The sequence below is a fragment of the Mustelus asterias genome, chromosome 5 (assembly GCF_964213995.1).
Source record: "Mustelus asterias chromosome 5, sMusAst1.hap1.1, whole genome shotgun sequence".
Lineage (NCBI taxonomy): Eukaryota > Metazoa > Chordata > Chondrichthyes > Carcharhiniformes > Triakidae > Mustelus > Mustelus asterias.
The window spans coordinates 41,042,973-41,059,140 of record NC_135805.1 but is presented as its reverse complement, the minus strand read 5'-3'; the positions used below and the strand labels follow the sequence as shown (position 1 = coordinate 41,059,140).

At 44.0% G+C, this 16,168-nt stretch overlaps 1 protein-coding gene across 1 annotated transcript in view; it reads left to right on the top strand.

Moving 5' to 3' along the window:
* Positions 1-16,168, top strand: part of cep162 (centrosomal protein 162) — a 135,263-nt gene that overhangs the window by 104,589 nt on the left and 14,506 nt on the right. Inside the window, exon 24 of the mRNA XM_078212451.1 lies at positions 8,785-8,883. Within this exon, the coding sequence (XP_078068577.1) occupies positions 8,785-8,883 (99 nt within the window). The remainder of the gene's footprint in view (positions 1-8,784; positions 8,884-16,168) is intronic.

The window sequence follows — 16,168 nt, the reverse complement described above, 5'->3', positions numbered from 1 at the left end:
GTGGAATCGGCTGCCGTCAATGGTGGTGGAGGCAAACTCGATAGGGTCTTTTAAGAGACTTCTGGATGAGTACATGGGACTTAATAGGATTGAGGGTTATAGGTAAGCCTATATATAGGCCTAGGTAGGTAGGGACATGACCGGCGCAACTTGTGGGCCGAAGGGCCTGTTTGTGCTGTAGTTTTTCTATGTTCTATGTTCTAATATAGTGTTAAAGTCATAGCTAAAGTGTAAAGAAAGATCAGTTTAATATATGGTAGGTCCATTCAAAAGTCTGATGGCAGCAGGGAAGAAGCTGTTCTTGAGTTGGCTGGTATGTGATCTCAGACTTTTTGGGGTCCTTGATTATGCTGGCTGCTTGTCCAAGGTAGCGGGAAGTGTAGACGGAGTCAATGGATGGGAGGCTGGTTTGCATGATGGACTGGGCTATGTTCACAACCCTTTGTAGTTTCTTGCGGTCTTGGTCAGAGCAGGAGCCATACCAAGCTGTGATACGTTCGGAAAGGATGCTTTCTATGGTGTATCTGTAAAAATATTTGAGAGTCGTAGTGGACATGCCAAATTTCCTTAGCCTCGTGCGACAAGGGGCCTATCTTTTGAAGAAAGGTTGAACAGGTTGGGGCTCAAGCCATTGGGTTTCGAAGAATGACAGGTGACCTTATTGAAATGTAAGATACTGAGGGAACTTGATAGGAGGATGTTTTCACTTGTGAATAAGACTAGAACTAGGAGACACAGTTTAAGAATAAGTAGTCACCCTTTTAATACTGAGATGAGAAATTTCTTCTCTGAATCATTAGTATGTTCAGGCTGCGACCAGCCTGAACAAGTAGGCCACTATAGTAACTGACTTCATTAGTAAGTGTGTAGAAGACTGTGTGCCAAAGAAGCAAATCCGCTTGTTTCCCAACTGGAAACCATGGATGAACAGGGATATCCACTGCTTGCTGAAGTCCAGTTCTGAGGGGTTCAAGTCAGGCGACCCTGACCTCTCCAAGAAAGCCAGATATGATCTAAGGAGATCCATCAAAGATGCCAAAAGACAGTACCGGACTAAGCTAGAGTCTCCGGCTAGCCACACGGACTCCTGCCAACTATGGCAAGGTCTGCAAGACATAACAGGTTACAAGATGAAGGCATGTAAAATCGCCAGCTCCAGTGCACCCCTCCCTGATGAGCTCAATGCATTCTATGCCCGTTTTGAGCAAGAGATCAGCGAGAACACGCCCTCCACCCTGGAACCCTCGGACGAACCTTATCCAAGGTCACCATTGCAAACGTCAGAACAGCCTTCTTGAAGGTCAAACCATGGAAAGCGACTGGCCGGGATGGGGTACCTGGACGATCACTCAGATCCTGCATGGACCAGCTGGCAGAGGTATTCACAGACATCTTCAACCTCTCTTTATACCAACCTGAGGTCCCTATCTGCTTCATGAAGATGACTATCATCCCGGTACCTAAGAAAAGCCAGGCAGCGTGCCTTAATGACTATCGTCCAGTGGCTCTAACATCCATTATTATGAAGTGCTTCAACAGGTTAGTCATGGTACGAATCAGTTCCGGCCTCCCAGATTGCCTGGATCCACGACAGTTTGCATATCGCTGCAACAGGTCCACAGCAGACGCCATCTCCTTGGTCCTGCACTCAACCCTGGAACACCTAGACAACAAAGACACCTATGTCAGACTCCTATTTATTGACTACAGCTAAGCCTTCAACACCATTATTCCTATGAAACTCATCTCCAAACTCCGTGGCCTGGGACTCGGCTCCTCCCTTTGCGACTGGATCCTGAACTTCCTAACCTACAGGTCGCAATCAGTAAGGATAGGCAACAACACCTCCTCCATGATCATCCTCAATACTGGTGCCCCACAAGGCTGTGTTCTCAGCCCCTTACTATAGTCCTTATACACCTATGACTGTGTGGCCAAATTCCCCTGTAACTTGACTTTCAGATTTGCTGACGACACCACCGTAGTGGGTCGGATCTCAAACAATGACGAGACAGAGTACAGGAAAGAGATAGAGAATCTGGTGAACTGGTGCCGCGACAATAATCTCTCCATCAATGTCAACAAAACGAAGGAGATTGTCATCGACTTCAGGAAGCGTAGTGGAGGACACGCCCCTGTTTACATCAATGGGGACAAAGTAGAAATGGTCGAGAGCTTCAAGTTTTTAGGTGTCCAGATCAGCAACAACCTGTTGTGTTCCCTCCATGCCGACACTATAGTTAAGAAAGCCCACCAACACCTCTATTTTCTCAGAAGAGTAAGGAAATTTGGCATGTCCACCATGAGATTAGGTGGATTGGCCACGTTAAATTGCCCCTTACCGTCAGGGGAACTAGTGAGGGTAAATGCATTGGGTTATGGGGATAAGGGCCTGGGTGGGATTGTGGTCGGTGCAGGCTCAATGGGCCGAAAGGCCTCCTTCTTCATTGGAGGATTCTATGATTCTATGACTCTCACCAAGCTTTACAGATGCAACATAGAAAGCATTCTTTCTGGGTTGTATCACAGCATGTATCTATCCAGATGCCTCTTAAATGTTGTTATAGTATCTGCTTTCACCACTTCCTCTGGCAGCGCATTCCAAGCATTCACCACCCTCTGTATGAAAAACTTGCCCCTTACATCTCTTTTAAACTTTCCCTCTCACTTTCAACCTCTGCCCCGAGTAATTGACCCTTCAACCCTGGGAAAAAGAATCTGACTATCCACTCTATCCAGCCTGTCATAAATCTTGTAAACCTCTATCAGGTCCCTCCTCATCGTCCGGCGCTCCAATGAAAACAATCGAAGTTTGTTCAACCTTTCTTCACAGTCCATATCCTCCAAACCAGGCAACGTCCTAGTAAATCGCTTCTGCAGCCTTTCCAATGCATCAACATCTTTCCGGTAGCGTGGCGACCAGAATTGTACACAATGCTCCAAATGCCCCTAACCAATGTCTTGTACAGCTGCAACATGATTTTCCAATTCCTATACTCAACGCCCTGATTGATGAAGGCCAGCATGTCATATGCCTTCTTGACCACCTTGTCCACCTTCAGGGAACTGTGGATCTGCCCGCCTAGATCCCTCTATATGCTAATATTTCTAAGGGCTCAACCATTTACTGTATACTTTCCTTCTGCAGTAAACCTTCCAAATCACACCACCTCACATTTCAGCCCAGGTCTCCAGCCAATTTATATCCTGCTGTATCCTCCGACAATCCTCCTCACTATCCGCTACTTCCCCCAAATTTTGTATCATCATTTTCACTGTACACTAATACATGTGACAATAAATCAAATCAAAGTGTGAAATTCTCTTCCCCAGAAAGCAATGGAGGCTGGGTCATTGAATTTATTCAAGGCAGCGTTAGGCAGATATTTGATAAATAGAGGAGTCAAGGGTTATGGAGGCAGACAGGAAAGTAGAGCTGTGATCACAACCAGATCAGCCATGATCTTATTGAGTGGTGGAGCAGGCTCAAAGAGCTGAATGGCCTACTCTTGCCTCTAAGTCCTATGTTCCTCGGGTCTGGGAGCGTTATCAAACGATTCTGACAATTTCTTTTGTAATGGAAGAATGTGGCGATACATTAACAGTTCAGTCAGAAGCTTGATTCTTTTGTCCATGCTTGTTCTGGCACAGTGTTAGTGTGGCCACTGCTGGTAGGGGAGATCACAGAATAAAGCTCAAAGGAAGGATCATTATCGAAAGCAATCAGTTTGAAAAGATTTTCACAATGAGGTGCTATTAAGTGTTTTGATCTGAGATTTCTGTGGCCTGTTGACTAAAAGTGAGTTGCAGTCGAGTGGGAGTTGAAGATGGGGGTGGATGACAGAGCAGTGTAAATGTAGGCACCTTTCCATTTATATGTGACAGTTTAGTTATGCTGACGTCCTGAAGTTGGGGGATGGAGGTTTTGCACCGTATAAATCAAGAATCTGAAAAGTAAAACATATTCATTTAGAAAGATTGGGCATTTAACAAATGAGAAGAAGATCAATAGGGCAGTCACAAAATTGAGTACTAGTGCTGCTGAGACACAGGCTGAAATGTCACCATGGCAGCTGACAGAATTTAAATGTAAATTCAGTTAATAAATGATCATGTAATTGAACCATGACATCTTTTTGCTTGTCATGATAACCCATCTGGTTCACTAATATTTGTTTAGGTCAGGAAATCCGCCATCTTTACCTGGTCTGGCCTACATGCAACTCTAAACCAACACTAACGTAGTTGACTCTTAACTGTCCTTAGAAATGGCTGAGCAAGCCAGTTCAAGGGCAATTAGAGGTGGGCAACAAATATTGGCCTTGCCATTAATCTAATGGTGAAGCATAGATCTTTTGGCTGAATGATGTGTTTCAATGCTTTAAATCCTGTGTGAGATTAGCATTTAATCTTAATTTTTCCTACTGGATTTCTGGATTATAACTGCATTAAATACAATTATAGAGCTGAATTATTTTTGGAAAATGCTTTGCAAACAGTTTGAAAGGCCATGCATCATTTACATCTTGATGTGAGACTAAGTTATAAAGATGGGGAAGGATCCAAATTTTATTCTAAATCCATGATGAATTCCATTTTTGCAATCAGAGGCTGGATTGGCAGGACTTGCAGATAGTGAGGAGCATTGTCAGAGGCTACAGAAGGATATAGATAGGCTGGAAATTTGGGCAAAGAAATGGCAGATGGAGTTCAATCCTGATAAATGCAAAGTGATGCATTTTGGTAGAAATAATGTAGGGAGGAGCTATACGATAAATGGTAGAACCATAAAGGGTGTAGATACGCAGAGGGACCTGGGTGTGCAAGTCCACAGATCCTTGAAGGTGACGTCACAGGTGGAGAAGGTGGTGAAGAAGGCATATGGCATGCTTGCCTTTATAGGACGGGGCATAGAGTATAAAAGTTGGGGTCTGATGTTGCAGATGTATAGAACGTTGGTTCGGCCGCATTTGGAATACTGCGTCCAGTTCTGGTCGCCACACTACCAGAAGGACGTGGAGGCTTTGGAGAGAGTACAGAGGAGGTTTACCAGGATGTTGCCTGGTATGGAGGGGCTTAGTTATGAGGAGAGATTGGGTAAACTGGGGTTGTTCTCACTGGAAAGACGGAGGATGAGGGGAGACTTAATAGAGGTGTATAAAATTATGAAAGGCATAGATAGGGTGAACGGTGGGAAGCTTTTCCCCAGGTCGGTGGTGACATTCACGAGGGGTCATAGGTTCAAGGTGAAGGGGGGGGAGGTTTAACACAGATATCAGAAGGACATATTTTACACAGAGGGTGGTGGGGGCCTGGAATGCGCTGCCAGGCAAGGTGGTAGAGGCGGACACACTGGAAACGTTTAAGACTTATCTAGATAGCCATATGAACGGAGTGGGAATGGAGGGATACAAAAGAATGGTCTAGTTTGGACCAGGGAGCGGCGCGGGCTTGGAGGGCCAAAAGGCCTGTTCCTGTGCTGTATTGTTCTTTGTTCTTTGTTCTTTCATCTGTTTGGGAATGATGAGCCAAACCATTTCCCTACATTGCATTGCCTTCTAAAAGGCAGCCCAATTCATCGATATTTTGGCTTCCAGGAGCCAGCTGCGGGCTACAGTCGGGACTGCTGCCTCGAGGTGGGCTTTTGGTAAGGCTGGCAAGTTAGGCTTGTTTCCAATTACCTGGACATTGGGCCAATTCAATTCATGGTTGTTAAGCCCTCTAACATTCACCACCCTACCCCTCCTCCCCTTCATGCGTCCTCCATGGCCACTCATCCAGTATCCACCAGGTTTTTTTAAAAAGTGAGCCATATACTAACGCTTATAAGTTTTTCAAATGCTGATGAAGTAAGAAAGTAATCAATCATTCAAAAATCCCTTTGAAAAAAATACCCTCCTTGCATTCATATGCAGTTGCCAGTCAAACAAATCTTTTGATCAAGTCCCACATAAGCGGTTAGTGTGCAAAATTAAATTTCATGGGATTGAGGGTAATATACTGGCATAGATTGAGAATTGCTTAACAGAAAGGAAACAGAGATGGAAATAATTGTGTCTTTTTCAGAGTGGAAGGCAGTGAATAATGGGGTACCACTCAATCCATGCTTAGGCTACAGCTATTCAGAAACTTGGAATTGTGAGCGTGAGGAGGAAGTAAAGAGGCTTCAAGGCAATTTAGACAAGTTCAGTGAATAGGCAAATACATGGCAGATGCAATACAACATGGATAAATATAGCTATCTACTTCGGTAGGAAAAACAGAACAGCAAAGTACTTTTTAAATGCTGATAGATTGGGAAATGTTGATGTTCAAAGGGACTTGGGTGTCCTTGAACACCAGTCCAAGAATGCAGATGCAGCAAATGGTTAGGAAGGCAAAAGTACAGCGCAGGAACAGGCCGTTCGGCCCTCCAAGCCTGTGATGATCATGATGCCCTAACTAAACTAAAGAAAAAACCTACTGCCCTTACTCGGTCCATATCCCTCTGTTCCCTCCCTATTCATGTACCCATCCAGATGCTTCTTAAATGGTGCTAATGTGCCTGCTTCCACTCCCACCTCTGGCAACGTGTTCCAGGCACCTAACACTCTCGGCATGAAAACCTTCCCTCAAAGAACAGCACAGGAACAGGCCCTTCGGCCCACCAAGTCTGTGCCGACACAGATGCCTCTCTAATCTAACATTTTCTTGCCTCTACATGGTCTATATCCCTCCATTCCCTGTCTATTCATGTATCTATCCAGATGCCTCTTAAATGGTGCTAATAAGCCTGCTTCCACCACTGGCAACGCGCTCCAAGTGCGTTTCACCATCACTGCGTGAAAAACTTCCCCCACACATTTTCCTTAAACCTTCCCCCTCTCCCCTTGAACCTGAACCCCCTTGTAATTGACACTTCCACCCTTGGAAAAAGCCTCTGACTATCCACTCTGTCTGTGCCTCTCATAATTTTGTAAACCTCTATCGGTCTCCCCTCAGCCTCCGTCTTTCCAGTGAAAACAATCCTAATTTATTCAACCTCTCATAGTCAACACCCTTGAGATGAGGCAACATCCTGGTGAACCTTCTTTGCACTCTCTCCAAAGCTTCCACATCCTTCTGGAAGTGTTGTGACCAGAACTGCACGCAATCCTCCAAAAGCAGCCTAACCAAGATTATATATAGCTGCAACATGATTTCCCAACTCTTGTACTCAATGCCCCAGCTGATGAAGGCAAGCATACCATATGCTTCTTAATCTGTTAGTTGCCACTTTTAGGGAACTGTGGACCTGCGCACATAGATCCCTCTGTATGTTAATGTTCCTAAGAGTTCTGCCATTTGCAGTATAATTGACATCTAAATTTGATCCTCCAAAATGCATCACCTCGCATTTGTCCAGATTGAACTCTACCTGCTATTTCTGTGCCCAAAAACTGAGATGAGGGGAAATCTCTTCATTTTGTCATGAACCTATGGAATTCTCTACCACAAAAGACTGTGGAGGTCAAGTCACTGAATGTATTTAAGGAAGAAATAGATAGGTTTCTGGATACTAAAGGCATCAAGGGATTTGGGGAGAGAACGGAAGTATGGCTTTGCAATAGAGGATCAGTCATGATTGTTTTGAATGGTGGAGCAGGCTCAATGGGCCCGGTGTCCTACTCCTGCTGTTAATTTCTATGTTTCTAAACACAGGTAATGAAAGTCCCATTGAAACAAAAATCCTTTTAGCAGTTCTTAATCTTGTCCAAATAAATTGGCATTTAAAAACCACTTTAAAGAAAGATAAACTAATTACCAATAATCAAAGCTAGTAGATCTTGGAGCTGTGTAAACAACCTCCCACAGAGCTGAATGCATTAATCTGTTTTTGAGCTCAGCCAAGCATTCATAGTGAGGATACCTCTGTTTTACCGGTTGGCCTTTTTATAAATGTTTGGCTGAGTTTCAGAATCAACATATATTTTACAAATCAGATCAACCCTTTTTTAAAGTGATGCATTGAAACATTTTAAGTCTGATAAATTATGCTAAAATACCATATATATTGAAACATTGAAATGGTCAGATAAATCTTGTTAAGCCCAGCTTTTTAAAGCATGATAATTTAATTTTATCATTGTTGTAAAATCTGTGTACAGCAGCTGTTTTGCTTGTTAAATTGAGCTTTATTCTCTAAATCCAGTAATCGACAAGACTGCCTAATCACATTGTTTAAAATATTGCTGGCCTCTGCTGCTGAAACCATAATCCATGCCATTGCCATTTCCAGATAAAATAAATCTTCACTGCTGGCCTTCACCCTACAGAAATTCCTATTCAATGGAAACTCCACTCTGCATCCTGTCCTCTCCAAGGTCCCGCTTACCAATCTCCCCAGCTTCCAATGACTTCAATTGTCGCCCCAATTCACCTCAAATTTCTTGTTCCCTTCTGCAATTTATTCCATAGCCTTGCTCCACCCTACATCTGCAAGTTCTCCAGCTTTCCAACCATAATTATACACTCACTCTTCTGATCTGTCATGCCCCCTAAACTGCCATTCCACCACTTGTGACACAATCTTCAATTGTCTCACCCCATTCCACTTCTCCCAAAATCTTCTACTTTAAAAGACTGCTTAAACTCTTTCCAGAAAACTTTCAGTCTATTCCCCCAATTTCCTTCCTGCTTCTCCTCCTTGGATCTGACTGTCAACTGTGAAGCACTTCATCATTAAAGACAAGATGGAAATTAGGGTTTGTAAAGGGTCCTGAAAATAATTGTGCACAATCTTTTTTCTTCACTCTTCAATTGTAGGTTATGATGAAACATCTTCGAGAACAAATTAATGAGCTCCAGAAAGACCGAGAAGCTCTTTCCTTTGTAAAACTCCGTGAAGAAACCCTGCAAACTCAGGTACTTATGAAACATTTTTTACAATTGAAACTAGCCTGCATTCACAGCAGTGCAAATTCAAAAGTGGAAAAATGTGATTGCAGCCGAGTCCAAGCGGAAAATCAGAGGATTTTAAACTCCTCCATAGGGAAAAGTAGACATCAGTTGATTGAACCTAACATAAGAATAATATTCAGGAATGATTAGGCATATAGACTAACCGAAGCCTTTTCTCCAACACAAGACCTTCAAAGACTTTCAGAATCAATGTGCTAAGAACAGAACTGTTACGGACAGTAATTCTAACACATTGTTCAATTTTGTATCTCTTTCCACACTTAACTGTTTTGGGAACAGATGATGTGAACATGTCGGTACTGATACAATATCTTGTATTTAAAATCTCCAAAAATATCAGAATGCCAAAAAAAACATATTTAAGATTTTCAGGTAGGTTGCAAGGAAAAGCAAAGGAGAGACAGTGCAACACGACTTATCGTAAATGTAACCAAAGCTAAGTTTGAAATGTGCTAACTGTAAAAATAATGATCATTAGAGCAGCAACTGCCAAAAGAAGCTGACATATTTGTTCCAGATCTCTGACTGGTAAAAATGAACAAAGGTGTTTTGGAGACTAGTCAAGCTCATTACAAGTTCTACATTCAACTTCTCACATTAAAAGATATCAAAACCATATAAATGGAGAAGGGAAAGAGTTATAAAGGACTTGTCTATGTAAACAACAGTTAAAGATACATATTTGGTTAAAATTCAAAGATATTTGTAAAAATTCTACAATACCTAAATGAGAATTCAACAAAACTGAGCTATCAAAATCAACTCCAAGAAATTTGATGCTCCAAACTCTGAACTTTGAGAATTTTGGTTAAGGAACTAGGTGAGTATTTATTGCCCGGTTATACACTTGAACACTACAGAATGCTAATTTACAGTTCCTATTGATGCACAATCCTAGAATTCGATTTGCTGTTTTTTCTCAAGTTTATAAATTTGGTGCATGCTGAAGGATGTCTTTGCAGAGCATTGGCAATTCATTGCAGTAAAGCAAATGACACACACTTGTTAATTAAAAACAAAACACTGGTCCTATAGGGTTCTATATTTTAGTGGACATGGGTTGAGTGTATTTCACATGTTTGCTTGTAGTGTTTATTTTAAACTAGTAGATCTCCATTACTTATGATAAATTGTATGATGCACTATTTTGTAAAGTATTCCATTGAGTAGATGTATGCCTCTCAAAGACCTTAAAATTCTAATTAACTTTTAAGGTCAAGGTTCAGCAAAGCGATCACTCAGTCTATGTAGAGGAGACCACATTAAAACTGAACACTGAAAATCGAACGCTGAACACCTTTGGTCCATCCGCAAGCAGGACCCTTACCTTCCTGTCGCTTGCCACTTCAACACACCACCCTGCTCTCCTGTCCACATGTCCATCCTTGGCCTTTTGCAATGTTCTAGCGAACCCCGCGCAAACTGCAGGAACAGCACTTCATCTTCTGATTGGGCACTTTACAGCCTTCAGGACTAAACATTGAGTTCAAAACTTCAGAGCACAAACTCTGTCCTCCACCCCATTTCCATTTATTTTGTTCCATCCTATTCATCCATTTTATCATCCTTCTTTCTCACCTCTATTTTTCCACTTTCCGTTCCAGCTCTCCTTCTTGCTTCCTTCCCACCAACCACCACCACCCCCCCCCCCCCCCCCCCCCCGCTCCCCCTTTCAGGGCAACTGCCACATTCCTCAGGTAGTCCTTTAACAATCTGCACCTCTGTTCTGCCATTCATGCCTTCTGATCACTTAATGGACACTTTTTTAGCACCTTCTCAGCCTTTCTTTGTCCCATTCCACCCATCACCCCCACCCTCATTATATAAATCTCTGTTTATTCTCTTTGCTCTCAGTTCTGACAAAGAGACATCTAGACTCAAAACGTTGACTCTATTCTCTCCCCACAGATGCTGTCAGACCTGCTGAGATTTTCCAGTATTTTCTGTTTTTGTTTCATATCATAGTTTATTGGTTGTTTTGTGGGAACTCTGGGAATTGAAGGGTTGCTCTGTTCTCTAAGGCATTGGCATTCCCCAGTCACTGGGAATAGCAAAAGGATAGAGGTCTGTTGTGTCAAGTTCTCATCCCCATTGAACTGCACCCAGTATTTTCTGTGCCTTTTCCAGTATGTATAGTAACTGGGCTAGCACCTACAATAGGCACAGGTCAAATAATTGGTACATTGCGAGAGGAGGACACATTCTCTGCCTCATATTCCAGTGCAATTACTCAGTCTGTGAATAGGGAAAGGTGCCTGAAAAAGCTGTCTCCACATGAAGCACCCATAGAGGAAAATCTCACTTCAAATGTGTTTTTTTTATTTTCAGACTGGAGGTTAGAAATGCCATTAACTATATCACTAACAGATCTCTACTGATATTGCAGGCATAAACAAAAGAAAGCATTTGTTTCTCTTTCAGCACATGTTTCTGTCAGTCATTCCATGGCTTTGTGTGTATTTCTCCAACTTTTCTTCTTGAGCGGAAGAGATAATTGGCCAAATCTTCTGTGGAGTGGCAATCACTGTTGGAAGTGAAGCCATGCCCCTTCTTTTCCATCACTCACTGCCATACACTCTCACTTCAACCACCTCCAGCCCTAACCACCCCCACCTCCAACTACCCCCCCCCCCCCCCCCCCCCCCCGCCCGAGGACCTCTAGCATCAGATTATCTCCCCCGACAACACCCACACACGATCTCCCTCCCGGGTAAGTTTAAATATCCCAGCCTCTTTGACAAGAGAGAACATAATTGGTAAGTGGGGTCGGCAGGGTTGTTTGGGGGGATATTAGGGGGATGGGGGGCAGTGAGAGTTAGCCAGGTGGTCAAAGGGCTGTGGTGTAGTTAAGGGGGTGGTCCAGGAGTTATGAGGTGCACAGATGTTCTCAGGAAGAGCCGGGTGGTCAGGGTGGGTAAGGTGCATCGGGGGACATGGCATGGGGGTGCTGTCAAGGGGATAGTTTGAGGCTAGCGATGCTCAGTTGGGTGGAGATGGTTGGGGATAGTTGGAGGTGGCTGGCGGTAGTCGGGGGTTTGGGATAGTCAGGGTGGGGTAATCGGGTGGGGGTGGTCAACGGGCGAGTGAGTGCATATTCAGGGTGTGGTTAGCCAGAGGTGATGGGCAGTCGAGCCTGGGGGTTACTTGGGGAGTCGGAAAGATGGTCAGGTGGTCAGGGAGTGTGGGGGTGTAGTCGGGATTTAGGGAGTATAGTCTGGGGGGGATGGGGTGAGGGGTTGTTGGGGTGAGTAGTCTGAGGATGGGGTGAGTGCTCAGGTGGGAGAGTTGAGGGTTCAGGTTGGTCATAATGGAGAAGTCAGTAATGGGATAATTGGGGGTGGTCGTGGGGGAGAGGTATTTGGGATGCGGGCATACTTGGGGATTCAGAAGGATAGTTGGATGGTCAGGGAATGTGGGGGGGGGGGGGGTGTAGTCAGGGCTTAGGACAGTGAGGGATTATTCATGAAGGGATCTTTGGGGGGTGCGGGAAGTGGTGGATACCATAGTTACCCAGGAGTTAGATGTGGTTTTAATCCTACTATCTTTTCCTGGACAACTATTCTGCAACGACAGTTGGAACATCCAAAGCCTCCAATTTAAATTAGAGTTTTGGCATTCCAGACCCAAGGTAATGCCCATCAGAATTTGAATCTTTCCGGGCAATTCCCATGCAGTCCTTAGCTGTAGTCTTCAGGAGTACCTCCAGTGCATCTTCCGGCGTACTTCTGTGGTGCATTCCTCCGGGGAGCAGATTAGGCCAGTTACAGCTTGCAAAGAAAAGGAATGGATCATTCATACCACATTATATTTGTTTACAGTGAAAATCCGTAATGCAGAGTCACTAATTATGCAACTAGTCACAAAACGTCAGCTTCCATTTATATAGTGCCTTTAATATCAAACAATCTGCAGCATTTACAGAGGAGGATAGACAATGCCAAGCCTTTGAAAGAGTTTAGGAGAGGTGCCCAAATGCTTAGTGGAAGAGTTTAACGTTGAGAGGGTTTCTAAAGGTGTGAGAAGGGGAATATAGAGGCATATTTCAGGAGTGACTTTCAGAGTCATTGTCAAATTTTGCTTGAAGTGAAGTGTCTTATTAAATGTTATTATGTTTAAGGCAGCTACATACATTGTTGTTATCAGGGACATGAAGCCATTATACTTCAGGAAAACAAGCATTAGGAGAATGTGGAGCTTTGTGCTGCCCCAGATTTGGGCAGTAGAAATTTTGTCAATTTTAAATTTATGCAGGGCAATGGATAAATTGAGATCAGAGATAAGGTGAAAATTGGGATGGGCAGTTTTTTTTTAAAGATAAAAGTGAGCAGCTTCTTTAATGAAGAGAGTGTAGAGTTTGAGGTTCTGCTCTAGGTTAAACTGAACAATGTAGTATGCAGTCCATTTCAGCCTGAGTGGCCAACTGGGAAGGAGCTGTACATAGAACATAGAACAGTACAGCACAGAACAGGCCCTTCGGCCCACGATGTTGTGCCGAGCTTTATCTGAAACCAAGATCAAGCTATCCCACTCCCTATCATCCTGGTGTGCTCCACGTGCCTCTCCAATAACCACTTAAATGTTCCTAAAGTGTCTGACTCCACTATCACTGCAGGCAGTCCATTCCACACCCCAACCACTCTCTGAGTAAAGAACCTTCCTACATCTCCCACCATGAACCCTATAGTTATGCCCCCTTGTAATAGCTCCATCCACCCGAGGAAATAGTCTTTGAGCGTTCTCTCTATCTATCCCCTTCATCATTTTATAAACCTCTATTAAGTCTCCCCTCAACCTCCTCCGCTCCAGAGAGAACAGCCCTAGCTCCCTCAAACTTTCCTCATAAGACCTACCCTCCAAACCAGGCAGCGTCCTGGTAAATCTCCTTTGCACTCTTTCCAGCACTTCCACATCCTTCTTATAGTAAGGTGACCAGAACTGCACACAATATTCCAAATGTGGTCTCACCAAGGTCCTGTACAGTTGCAGCATAACCCCACGGCTCTTAAACTCCAACCCCCTGTTAATAAAAGCTAACACACTATAGGCCTTCTTCACAGCTCTATCCACTTGAGTGGCAACCTTTAGAGATCTGTGGATATGTACCCCAAGTTCCTCCACAGTCTTCAGAACCCTACCTTTGACCATGTAATCCACATTTAAATTAGTCCTACCAAAATGAATCACCTCACATTTATCAAGGTTAAACTCCATCTGCCATTTTTCAGCCCAGCTTTGCATCCTATCTATGTCTCTTTGCAGTCTACAACAGCCCTCCACCTCATCCACTACTCCACCAATCTTGGTGTCATCAGCAAATTTACTGATCCACCCTTCAGCCCCCTCCTCTAAGTCATTAATAAAAATCACAGATAGCAGAGGACCAAGCACTGATCCCTGTGGCACCCTGCTAGCAACCTGCCTCCAGTCCGAAAATTTTCCATCCACCACCACCCTCTGTCTTCGATCAGATTGCCAGTTACCTATCCAATCGGCCAACTTTCCCTCTATTCCACACCTCCTTACTTTCATCATAAGCAGACCATGGGGGGCCTTATCAAATGCCTTACTAAAATCCATGTATATAACATCAACTGCCCTACCTTCATCAACACACTTAGTTACCTCCTCAAAAAATTCTATCAAATTTGTGAGGCACGACTTGCCCTTCACGAATCCGTGCTGACTATCCCGGATTAATCCGCATCTTTCTAAATGGTCGTAAATCCCATCCCAAAGGACCTTTTCCATCAACTTACCAACCACCGAAGTAAGACTAACTGGCCTATAATTACCAGGGTCATTTCTATTGAATGGTGCCAGAGGACTGGAGAATGGCGAATGTTGTTCCTCTGTTTAAGAAAGGGAATAGAAATGACCCTGGTAATTATAGACCAGTTAGTCTTACTTCGGTGGTTGGTAAATTGATGGAAAGGGTCCTTAGGGATGGGATTTACGACCATTTAGAAAGATGCGGATTAATCCGAGATAGTCAGCACGGATTCGTGAAGGGCAAGTCGTGCCTCACAAATTTGATAGAATTTTTTGAGGAGGTAACTAAGTGTGTTGATGAAGGTAGGGCAGTTGATGTCATATACATGGATTTTAGTAAGGCGTTTGATAAGGTCCCCCATGGTCGGCTTATGATGAAAGTGAGGAGGTGTGGGATAGAGGGAAAGTTGGCCGATTGGATAGGCAACTGGCTGTCTGACCGAAGACAGAGGGTGGTGGTCGATGGAAAATTTTCGGATTGGAGGCAGGTTGCTAGCGGTGTGCCGCAGGGATCAGTGCTTGGTCCTCTGCTCTTTGTGATTTTTATTAATGACTTAGAGGAGGGGGCTGAAGGGTGGATCAGTAAATTTGCTGATGACACCAAGATTGGTGGAGTAGTGGATGAGGTGGAGGGCTGTTGTAGGCTGCAAAGAGACATAGATAGGATGCAAAGCTGGGCTGAAAAATGGCACATGGAGTTTAACCCTGATAAATGTGAGGTGATTCATTTTGGTAGGACAAATTTAAATGTGGATTACAGGGTCAAAGGTAGGGTTCTGAAGACTGTGGAGGAACAGAGAGATCTTGGGGTCCATATCCACAGATCTCTAAAGGTTGCCAGTCAAGTGGATAGAGCTGTGAAGAAGGCCTATAGTGTGTTAGCTTTTATTAACAGGGGGTTGGAGTTTAAGAGCCGTGGGGTTATGCTGCAACTGTACAGGACCTTGGTGAGACCACATTTGGAATATTGTGTGCAGTTCTGGTCACCTCACTATAGGAAGGATGTGGAAGCGCTGGAAGGAGTGCAGAGGAGATTTACCAGGATGCTGCCTGGTTTGGAGGGTAGGTCATATGAGGAAAGGTTGAGGGAGCTAGGGCTGTTCTCTCTGGAGCGGAGGAGGCTGAGGGGAGACTTAATAGAGGTGTATAAAATGATGAAGGGGATAGATAGAGTGAACGTTCAAAGACTATTTCCTCGGGTGGATGGAGCTATTACAAGGGGGCATAACTATAGGGTTCGTGGTGGGAGATACAGGACGGATATCAGAGGTAGGTTCTTTACGCAGAGAGTGGTTGGGGTGTGGAATGGACTGCCTGCAGTGATAGTGGAGTCAGACACTTTAGAAACATTTAAGCGGTTATTGGATAGACACATGGAGCACACCAGGATGATAGGGAGTGGGATAGCTTGATCTTGGTTTCAGATAAAGCTCGGCACAACATCGTGGGCCGAAGGGCC